At 34.0% G+C, this 10,599-nt stretch overlaps 1 protein-coding gene across 1 annotated transcript; it reads right to left on the bottom strand.

Annotated features, from left to right (window-relative positions):
* Nucleotides 1-434: 434 nt before the first annotated feature.
* Nucleotides 435-7,283, bottom strand: LOC133192244 (DNA-directed RNA polymerase III subunit RPC9-like). Its single transcript, XM_061328235.1, has 2 exons — nucleotides 7,209-7,283; nucleotides 435-1,510 (listed from the first exon to the last, which is right to left on the bottom strand). Exon 2 carries the CDS (start codon nucleotides 1,400-1,402, stop codon nucleotides 980-982), a length of 423 nt encoding a protein of 140 aa, XP_061184219.1. The 5' UTR covers nucleotides 1,403-1,510; nucleotides 7,209-7,283; the 3' UTR covers nucleotides 435-979.
* Between the last annotated feature and the right edge of the window lie 3,316 nt (nucleotides 7,284-10,599).

Genomic DNA, 10,599 nt, shown 5'->3' with positions numbered 1-10,599 from the left:
CCAAGGTTAAAGTTTTCCAAAAGTAGGTCAAATGCCAAGGTAAAAGCCAGGAGTCTAAAATCTTAGTACCCAAAGAAAGGTGTCGTCACAAGTTGCAAGTAATTGTCCCATAATTCTTTTTTCACATTTTGTGCATCTTCCTTTAAAAATATTATGTAACAAGTGTAGCCTTTGTAGAAAATAAAACAAATGTAGCCCTTTCATTTGGTCAATCCACAGATATATCAGCTTCACAGAAAAGCAAACTTACCTTACATTTCATGCTCTGGGGATATTTTTTTTTGTGAAGTCCATATATCTATTAATCAAGTGAATTCATGGTGTTTCTCAACAGTAGACTGAACAGATTACAAAATGAAACATTGTGAGGCCCTTACTTCAATTTTAACATGCTGGCTTATTGTTAAACCTTGATGAAAACTGTCATTAACACATTTCTTTTTCATTTTTAATTAACTTTTCAAGACTCAATAATAATGGACATCACAGGTATTTTGGAATCCAAAAACAACTGTATATTCAAAACTACTGTAAGTGTACAGAAACTAATCATTTCAACACAGTTTACATACACAATGAGACTGACCTTTGAGCTACTACATTTTACAAAAATTTTTACACATTACATGTACCGTATAAGCAGAATTTTTAGCGAGGGTTTAATTTTGGCATTTTTTCCGAGGGTTTTGAGATCGCTAAAATTGGATATCACTAACAATTTATACTGTATCAGTTGTTATAGCTATCTTTCTTGACATTATAAAATCGCTAAAATTACTTCTCGTTAAAAATATATACCAATATTTTGGGATAATTGGCTAAATTTGCTTCTCGCTAAAAATTCCACTTATACGGTATTTAACAGTCTAAAATGTTGTTTACGAGGAGATTTTGATATGTTTTAATCTATAAGTGTCTCTTTTATGATGTGTGTGTGTATGTGTATATGTGTACATATTGCTACAAAGTATTTTTTAAGTCATTCATTCATGGGCTCAATTTCACCTGAGGTGTCCTCCTCCTGCTCCCCCTCTGTTGGGTTATATTTAGCTATGATCTCTAACAAGCCATAGATTTGCTCCTCGGTTAGGCGTTCCTCACTCTCTTCCACAACAAGTTGTATTTCCACAGCTGTTGTGGGGCAAAGATTCAGAATCTGCAACTTTTCAGCCCTAGTTAAATTGTATGGCTCTAGTTCCTTCATGAATTCAACAATATTTTCCTGGGTTTGGTTTTTACATGGTTTTGTTTCTAGATACTTGATTGTCTCATATGTTATAGTAGCAAGTTGCTGTTGGTGCTTGTTTGGTTTATTCTGCCCTCTCCCTGCCTGTATGTCTGTCAGTAAGCTATACACTTCAAAGTTACTCAGCATAGCTGAATTTTCTCGGACTACTTCCATGATGAGTATTTATGAGGTAGGGTAGTCCTTGTTGAGTTGCTTCACTGCTGCATATCTTCCTGCTATAATTGTGTATACCCAGGACAAAAGAACAATCACCAACAAAAGCTGAAACAAGAATGGAATTATTTAAATGCAACTTTACACACTACAGTGCAATATTTCCCTAGCGTCTAAAAAGATTTTTTCTTTCTCAGAAGTATTTCTTCATATTTCTTCCATGTGCCACAGCACTCACTTGAGTCACTTTGGCTTAGCAGATATTTTTTTTTTTAATTTGCTGTTTTAATTTCATAAATATTTTGATTCCATGTTGTGGACCACAATCTAAACCCAAATGTGTTATGATTAATTCAACATTAAATCAACACAACATTGGAATGCTTCAACAATACAATCAACATGTCCTGCTGTTTTGGAGAATTTTTTTTTCCTGTACACATGCATTATGTTAAATTTGGATCTCAAAGTTCTGCTAAACTCTAACTCCAGGGCTCATTTGGTAAAAAAAAACAAAAAACAAAAAAAAACAAGTTGTGTTTGTGAAACACTATGCACCCGGCAGCATCAAAGTTCGAAAAGCTATTTTTAGCATATAGGTCACAGTCAAGGTCACAAGGTCATTGACCTTAGTGTCATTTGAAAGAGCTTAATTAGTGGAGTATGCATACCAAATATGAAGTCTCTATCTCTCATGGTTCAAAAGTTATGGCGAAGGTTAAAGTTGACAACAGACAGACAAACAGACAGACAGGACAAAAACAATATGTGCCCCCCGATCTATCGATCCGGGCGCATAAAAAACTACTCTACACATCTTTGGTATTATCTGCTGTTTAACAAGATTTAGTGCAATCTTGCAACTCTTTTGAAGATTCTATCCAGGGTACTCCCTTGTAAAACTCTGATCCCCTATTGTAGTCTCAACCTATCCTCTAGGGCCCTGATCTATATAAACTTTAATCTAAACTACTTGAAAATGCTTGCATATCAGTATGCCTTATCATGGCTTTGCTGTTCATTAGAGAAACATTTTTTGAATACCGTATATACTCGCCTATAAGTCGGTTGTAATTTTTGAGGTTATATTGGAGGGATTTGCCATTGACCTGCATATAAGTCGATACAACTTTTTGCAAGAACCAGCTGACAATTTCAAATCAATGTTTTAATGATGTTTTAACCTGGTTTAAGCAATTGTTTAAGAAATGACGCCATTATTTAATTTTAAATTATTAAAAAAAAATAAGTAATGCACACTTAAGATAAAAATAAAATTATTGAAATATGTAAATACTTGTACTTCATGCATAATCTTAGAATACAAAAATGATATAATATATCCAGACTCTATTCAATGATAATCGTCGGACACGTTTATAAAATACTATGTTACCGTTCAAATTAAGGACCCTCTATACACTGATGAAAAATGTTTTTTGGACTTTGAGAAAATTATTTAGCATAAAGGAGGATGTTTTGAAATTAACTAACTCATTTTTAATATAGGGAGCGTGCCTTTTTTATTCAGGAAAAATCTTCAAAGACAATGAAGTAATAGAAAAGAAAAATTGCCTTCACTTACTCAAATGGATAAAATACATGCAAATAAAGTTTTCAAATACTCTATCTTGGTCTAATATAATGTTTAGAATACTTGTATTTATTTCAAATTATGTGATTTAGTTCAGATTACAATTTATTCTACTTGTATGTCAAATGGTAGGTCAGTCTAATTACACAAAAGTACCCTAAAAATAGGGTGCAGTGTAGAGAGGGTCTTTAATGCCAATTTTTTTTTACTCGCCTATAAGTCGGACATAGAGTTTTGGACCAAACTGTAACTCCCAAAAAAACGACTTATAGGTGAGTATATACGGTATTTTTCCTATATATTCCTTAGGAAAAGCTTTGATCTCCTATTGTAGCCTGACCCTACCCTGAGGGTATTGATTTGAACAAACTTGCATCTACCCTGCCTGAGGATGCTTCCACATTTAAATGACAAAAATAGCTTTGCTGTTCCCAAGATTTTTTTTACAGTATATTCCTTGATTGCAAATTTTGGCCCCACTCTATACCTGGGTGTCTTGATTTGAACAAACTTGAATCTAGACTTACAAAGGACGCTTCCATATAAATAATGATAGTTTTGCAATTCTTTTAAAGAAGATTTTAAAAGATTTTTCCCTATATATTTCCATGGGCCCCTCCCTACCCCTGGGAGTCATAATTTCAAGAAACCTGAATCTACATTACCTGAGAATAATGACTACAGTTATCATAGCTTTTCTGTTCTTAAAAGAAAATTATTAGCTTTTTTTGCATATGTTTCTACAATGTATCTAAAACTTTCCTCGCCATTTGGAGCCACTCTAGCCTTGGAATTAAGTCATGATTTGCATTAACTTGAATGAGTCTACTCTACACTATGTAATGAAGCTTTCACATAAGTTTCATCTTTTCTGGCCCAGTGGTTCTTGAGAAGATTTTTTTTTTATAAAGATGTTCCTGTGTTTTCCTTTGTAAAACTTTGATCAGATATTGTGGCCATGCCCTAGCTTCTGGGTCCATGATTTGAACAAACTTGAATCTACACTGTGTAATGAAGCTTTCACAAATGTTATATTTTCTGGTCCAGTGGTTCTTTTGAAGAAGATATTTAAAAGATGCCATTGAATTTTCACAAATAAAAAAGATACCTTGCTTTAATCATTTTAATGGAATTTACAGACAGGTGCATGTAGCAAATAATTGTTAAAAACTTGCTGTTTTTCATGCTTCATAGTAGAAATGCAAATAACATATGTCATGTGACATCACAGTCTTGTCTGAAGAGTTAGGCAGATCTAAGAGGTATCCTATAATATAAACAAGTGTGCTCACCCAAATGGTCGCACTGTCAATATCTTACGAAATCTTTAATATGTACATTTAAATTTGGAATTGATATACAATTTTTTACAAAAGAAGTGATTAGAAAATCATATAGTTAATAACATGTATTAAGTGAGAACTGTTTGTGCCTGATGTACTGTATTACATGATGTACATGCTTTTGTTTGTAATAAATACAGTTAAACTTCGCTATCTCGAAGTTGACGGGACCGTTGATGAACTTCGAGATATCCGGTGGTTCGACATATCGAGGGTTATAATTCTAATGAACTTCAAATAAATTTAGTATGGTGAACATGCACTTAATAGTAGAAACATGCCAAATTCCTTCTTGTTTGAAATTCTGTATACGATTTCTTTAGTATACATGTACACTTATTTAGCATTAAAAAGATGTTTACATCCTCTTTATAATTCATAAAATAAAAACTTTGTATAATATGCACAGAAATATAATCCTTGTATCAACCCGGCAAGTCAACCGCTAGCATCGTTTCCCATGTATACATAACCGGATATCGTCTATGCATTGTAAATTTAAAACCGGTTGCTGTCAGAATAAGGCTAACGAAATATACATTTTTTTATTGGAAAAACATGTTCATACATGTATAATCAGTTAAAAGAAAGTATTTTACCATAATAAAATCAAATGCAAAAGAAGAAACATGCACTTTTGTCTAAATACAGAATGGGACACATGCCCACATAATGGTGTGTACTGACGATTGTAAATTCAGCGCGCTCATATAGGAAAAAAAAATTCTAATTGCATTAAATTACAGAATTTTGTTTCACTTTGATGTTTACAATTTTCGCTTTCATATGCATTAGCTATGCTAGCGCGCATATTACGCAAAGCATTAAAGAGCGACTATCGAGGTAAACGTACCCCAGTCACAAAACAATTAACCTGTCATGCAACGCGTATGCATAAGACTAATACACACAACCTTTGGCTTGCATAATTAAAATCAAGGTAAGCCATACATACACCTCGTATAATTATCGCGCTATTATCTGTTGATCACAGGAACACAGGTAACTCGTGCGTGACAAACAGGTGGCTGTTATCAATAAAGCGTTCAGTTTACCTAACGGACTTGATCATCAGAGCGGAAAATTATCCTGACTTCGAGATAGCGCATGTGATTTTAATGAATGGGTACTAAATTTTACTTCGAGATAACAGGGGTATTCGACATTACAGTGTTCGACATATAGGGGTTTATTTTAATCATTTATAAAGCAAATTTCATCGGGACCGCGGCCTTACTTCGACATATCTGGGGTATTCGAGATATCCGTGTTAGAGATTTCGAAGTTTAGCTGTAGTTAGAAGAATCTGTGTCTCTGGACAAGCCACTCACCACCAGGTCTGGTACAATCACTAGATTTAGCTACGTAGCTTGAATTACCTACATAGCTTTATTTACCTACCTGAAGTTGCTTTATTTATCTACTAAATCAAACTTATTTCTTAAATCAGCATTTTTCCCAGAAAGTGCAGAAAATTGCACTTTGATGCAGTGATAATTTTCAACTTTGAACTCATCTGAAAACAATTCATGAAAAAATCACTCTTGGAGATGTGCCTTTTTCTGAGCAATTGCAAATCAAAGTTCTAAATGTTTTGGGGTTATATACAACAGTTAATTTGTGACCTATTAAATAGTTACTTCTTGGGTGAAATAAAAAAGAAAACCAGTTTTGGTTAACATGAGCACAATGTGAAGTAATCATACTTATCCACGCCTCATCGTACACAAGGTGGTGTATAGTTACTCAAACAATGGAAATACATATTTTCCTTTAAAGTGTTCAAACGCAGCAATATTAAAACTATCTCTGCTTTAGATTGCTATAATACCTAGAATAAATATTAGTAGACATTTATTTGCGACTTTTTGTCTTTTTTAAAATAAAAAGCAAAATTGTGAAAAGTTGCCTTGAAATAGCTAAATAAAGCTACCTGAGGTAGGTAAATAAAGCTACGGTAGGTGATTTTAGCTACGTAGCTAAATGTACTGATTGTACTGGACCTGACCACATGTTATGAAGTAGTCCGAAATATCTGATGTTTCCCTGGCTTTTTTTACTGTTTTTCATATTCTACGTGCCAGGAAAACGTCAGAACCGGCGCCATTACGAAAACTGGGAATTCGCCGCCTCCAGCCAGAGGCAGCATTCTCGGATTGATTTTCAATACTTGCAAAGCGAATGAAATGTCAAACTCACAATTTATCAATAGTACAATGCTTCTTGTACTCACCAACACAGTTTTTATGGTTTGTTTATAAAATATACAATCCAATGGAAACATTTTATATGACTGTCGAGATTTGTTTTCATTTCATGCATTTTAAAAAATTTTCAAGTCCTGTATCGAAATGATGTTTTCTTTTCATCGATATTGTCGAGTACTAGAAGCATTGTGCTACTGATAAATTGTGACAATGGCATTTAATTCAGTTCCCAGGTATGGAAAATTAACTCCAATTGGAGACGGCGAAATTTCCAGTTTACGTAATGGCGCCGGTTCTGACGTTTTCCTGGCATGTAAAATATCAAAATCGTGAAAGAAGCCTGGAAAACGTCAGATATTTCGGACTAGTTATGAAGATAAACTTGAGCAAAAATTCATGAACTAAATTCAAGGCAATAAGAAATTACACAAAATTGTTTGTTGTCACAATGTTGAATATGGAAATACTCAAATATATGTAATTACACAAAATACGAGTGTTTTTGGGGTTATACATGTTCTAACAAGAAGCAAGTTGCAACTTGACAGCAACAACACGATTTTCTGTATAGTATATACACGTTTGTTCGGCGTCCATGGAAGTGGTAAGTTTAAGTCAGTTTTTAATTAAAATTAAAGAAGATAAAGCGACACAATACTTACAAAATTTAAGATAAGAGAAACAGTCTTCTTGCTCACAATGTACATTTTATTTACACACTGATTGTATTTCGATCCCGAACATATTTCTTGAGAGATTTCACTAAAACCCGGAAAAATTGAATGACCAGAAAACATAATATATAGACTTCTGTTGGGACAAGGAGTCATTATTGCCCATGTCAGTCAATCTAATGTCAAATTCCACTAACGGTTATAAAATCTGATAAAATCCCCGTTTGATAAAAAAAAATATAATTAAATATACTTTAAATTAAAGACAATTCACATGAACTTGAAAACCATTTTGGCAATAAATGTTCGGTGACCTGCTTGTCAAAATAAAAGAGTTTCCAGAATCAAGGGACAGGACGTAGATATAAATTTTCTGTGACCTGCTTGTCAAAATAAAAGAGTTTCCAGAATCAAGGGACAAGACCTAGAAGTTACAAGGATTTTTTTTTTTTTCAGATTGACACTTTCAAACTGTTTGAAAATCTAACCGAGGGTGGGGAATTATTGGAGACCGACTATATTTTTTTTTATTTGTCACTGAGACATTTCTAATATTAGTCTAAAAGTCATATTTTTTCTCTCCAATAATAAACAATTTGTTCATTATTATATGCACATGATGCATGTGCTCCTAAAAGAGAGTATTTTGTAAGCCGAATATTTACTAGCTTCCTATTCACTGTAAAGAACATATAATACACGTACATAATTACAGATAACATCCTAGATAGAATGTTCTATCGTTAAATTGATAAATGTCCTATGGACCCGGTTTAACGTGGTGTGGGCCTGTCCTGAGACACAGTTAGATTCTTCTAACTAATAACGTCCCCCCACCCCCCACCCCCACCGACCCACACACACACATTAAAAGATGGGTCCGGGGGGATGGATTATGATGTGCTCAAATTTTATTTTTTGTACTCCAGAGGAAAAGAATTTCTAAAAAATGCTTTCAAATACCTTTTAAGTGTTAATTAAGTGAATGCAAAAATTCTATACAAGGCAGTTCAATCAATTTTTTTTTAAATTATTGTAATGCAAGAATGTTACTGTCATTAATGTCAATGTGAATTTTAACACTGTCATGACAACACTGACATAAAATCATTATACTAAAATTGCAACAACAGCAAAAACAACTCAAAATTAATTAAAGGCCGGAATCCAACGCATGTTTACCAAGTTAACACTCCTTTCTACACTGTGATAATTAATGGACAAGTGTAAGGGTTTGTCAATAGAGCGGGATATTCTTGCCAGGTGTTGTTCAAGGTTTGCAGTTGCCTATTAATATTTTCTTGAACGTGATATAGATACACGTGCAAGCTTCATCCCTCATTTTGTCAACTGTTCTTGAAAAAACAAAGTGATTGTGTGCAGTTAATCTGTCACAGAATCTTCCAAATAAACAAATTATGATATAAATTACATTTTTTAGAACTTAAACAAAGCCAGTATAGTGAAAATAATAATTAGATGGATAAAACGTATTTAAAAGTATTTGTTCCCGACTTATTCACGGAATCAAAATGCACTGGGCGATGTTCGTTCTTTTTGTAAGTTCCTATAGGCTATATAGCTCTAACAAAAGCTCTAAAAGGCACCCTTATCATTGTTCCTAAAGCCGTCTCAGCCCCCCTCCCTTCCCTGGAATTTTGCCTATAAAGGGCAAAGGCGGATCCAGGGCCGGCGCCCCCCCCCCCCTCCGTTTGAATTTTTGGTATGTAGAACTTATATGTCCATTATCCTAACATCAAGGAAAAACATCTCTTATTTGTAAGAATTTGTCAGCTTTGCCCTAGAGGCTAGACCCACTGGGAGCTTCAATGCAGCCCCCAGACTCCCTGCCTTCTACTGCCCCCCCCCCCCCCCCCGTTACGAAATTCCTGGATCCGCCACTGAAGGGTTAGGGGGGTCCAGCCTCCTGGAGTTGTACCTATACAAAGTTTAGCTTAGATTTTTAATTTTTTTTTATCTTTATTTTTATCTTTATTTTTATCTTTATTTTTATCTTTATTTATTTATTTATTTATTTATTATGGGGTGATTTTTATTTATTTTTAGACATCAATAGACGCTAATCAATACATCAGTGTTTAAAAATTCCCCTGCAGGTCTCCTGATTAAATCTCCACCCACGAACAGCGACAAAAATAATACACATAATTTTGGACACCAATTAACTTATATTGGAGAAAATTTAAACATGTAAAATATAACCCTTTTGTTATTTTTTTCTTCAAAGTTGAATGAAATAGCCTAATTGTGTGGTGTTTAATATTTCTTACATGTGTTAGGATATACGACTGTCAGGGTGCATTCTAAATATTGGAGCTTTATACTGAAGTCCATGTTATATACACATGTATATACATGCGCATGTAACTAAAAATCTCAAGCATGACTGCCTGGGGAGATTGAACATGAGCTCAATACCCAAAATGAAAAGAAATCTTTATCGGGAGACTAATGTTGGAATATACCATGTATACGTACTCTCCACAAGAGGCGACGAAAATGCAAAATAATTAAATTCAGTACTATGGTTCAAACTATACATGTATTCACTATGCAATTGCACAATCTTGTGCACAAGCACTTGTTTCTATTAAAAAAAAAAGAAGATTTTAACAAATAGTATAATATTACATTATGGGTTAAAAAATTATTACAGAGGCAAGCGCCTGTGTTCATGTGTTATGTTCCTACAATAATACATGCACATAATGTACATGTACATGTATGTACACTGACTGATTAAGAGGGGACCCAGCCCCCCCCCCCCTTTGTGACCAAAAATATATATGAGATATTAATAAATCATTTTTTTTGTTGTGGGATATTAAAAAATATGTTCCATAACACTCCTAAAACCTGAGAGCTCCTGGAGGCTTCGACCCCCTGGGTCCCCACCAAGACCCCGAACCGGTTGGGGCCCCCTTTTCAAAAACCCCTGGATCCGCCGAACAGGCAATTGTTTTTGTAATAATTTTTTTAACCCATGGCATAACTATTTTACGAAAGCCGGATAGGCTTATTTTTGACAAGATAAAAAAAATAATTAACTCGTTATAACGAGATAGTTATCTCGTTATAACGAGTTAGTTATCTCGTTATAACGAGTTAGTATCTCGTTATAACGAGATAATTATCTCGTTATAACGAGATAACTAACTCGTTATTACGAGATATTAACTTGTTATAACGAGATACTAACTCGTTATAACGAGATACTAACTCGTTATTACGAGATAATTATCTCGTTATAACGAGTTAAATAATTTTTTTTGTCTTGTCAAAAATGAGCCTATCCGGCTTTCGTACTATTTAACTATGGGATAAAAAAAAAAATATCACAGAAACAAGTGCCTGTGGG

Source organism: Saccostrea echinata, unplaced genomic scaffold, assembly GCF_033153115.1.
Source record: "Saccostrea echinata isolate AGI-Se365-2 ecotype Australia unplaced genomic scaffold, CSIRO_AGI_Sech_v1 ptg000025l, whole genome shotgun sequence".
Taxonomy (NCBI): domain Eukaryota; kingdom Metazoa; phylum Mollusca; class Bivalvia; order Ostreida; family Ostreidae; genus Saccostrea; species Saccostrea echinata.
This window is presented reverse-complemented; position numbering and strand designations above follow the sequence as displayed.

Bases quoted from the DNA above. Each gene is read 5' to 3' on its own strand.
- LOC133192244 (XM_061328235.1), bottom strand. From the start codon at position 1,402: ATGGAAGTAGTCCGAGAAAATTCAGCTATGCTGAGTAACTTTGAAGTG.